At 36.8% G+C, this 873-nt stretch overlaps 1 protein-coding gene across 4 annotated transcripts in view; it reads right to left on the reverse strand.

Annotated features, from left to right (window-relative positions):
• tok (tolloid-like protein 1 tolkin) overlaps window positions 1–873 on the reverse strand; it is a 39,143-nt gene that overhangs the window by 8,907 nt on the left and 29,363 nt on the right. For all 4 annotated transcript variants that reach the window (XM_018512207.1, XM_018512198.1, XM_018512193.1 and 1 more), the window contains exon 12: window positions 101–392. In XM_018512207.1, the coding sequence (XP_018367709.1) occupies window positions 101–392 (292 nt within the window). The remainder of the gene's footprint in view (window positions 1–100; window positions 393–873) is intronic.

The raw sequence follows: 873 nt of genomic DNA on the forward strand, positions 1-873 counted from the left end.
TGTGTGTGTGTGTGTGTGTGTGTGAATACTATATATATATGAATACTAGTCATAATATGTATATGATAACAAACATTACGAAAAAATATATAGTACGAACCAATTTTATTCGATGGCCTGGCTTCGTAGTAAAATGCCAAACGCAATCCTTACGTCCAGGATAATAATCCGGATAATTTGGTGAGGTGATTGTTCCCATGGGCGCAGTAATCTCGTATTTGCAGCCACCCTCTTTGCAATCGTGACCATTTTCGTGAAGTGTGAATCCATTGTGGCAAGAACACTGATAAGAACCTATCGTATTTTTGCACTCGTGCTGACATCCACCGTTGTTATTGGCACACTCATCCATATCAGTGAAAAATACGGCAGCGAAGCCTGATTTTTGGACGCTGTTCAATAAAACGTGCAATGCAAATGACAAGAATATAATCGATTGTTCCTGTCAACAATGCAAGTCTCGACTGATTTATGCCGATATAAAATAATTTAATGTGAAAGTTCTAAGAAAATATTTTGTTTAACATAACAAAAAATTGAGACCATGCTCTGCACCTGGTACATTTGTATTTATACAAAATTTGTATATATGTACATATATTGTATTTATAAAATTCAAAGTGACCTCGTCCTGACCTTAGCAACGCCACCCAATATCAAACGGATATGATCAGAAAATAAACCCTTTTAAACCCTACAATTTTTGTCTGAAATATCTTTCCGTATCTTTTATAATTTTCGAAATATTCCAGTATCAAAGTTAAAATGGGACAACCATGTGTATATATACATATATATATACATATGCATACCTATATCCGCGCGCGCGCGCGCGCGCGCGCGCGTGTGTGTGTGTGTGTGTGTGTGTGTGTG

Source organism: Trachymyrmex cornetzi, unplaced genomic scaffold (genome assembly GCF_001594075.2).
Source record: "Trachymyrmex cornetzi isolate Tcor2-1 unplaced genomic scaffold, Tcor1.1 scaffold1121, whole genome shotgun sequence".
NCBI lineage: Eukaryota > Metazoa > Arthropoda > Insecta > Hymenoptera > Formicidae > Trachymyrmex > Trachymyrmex cornetzi.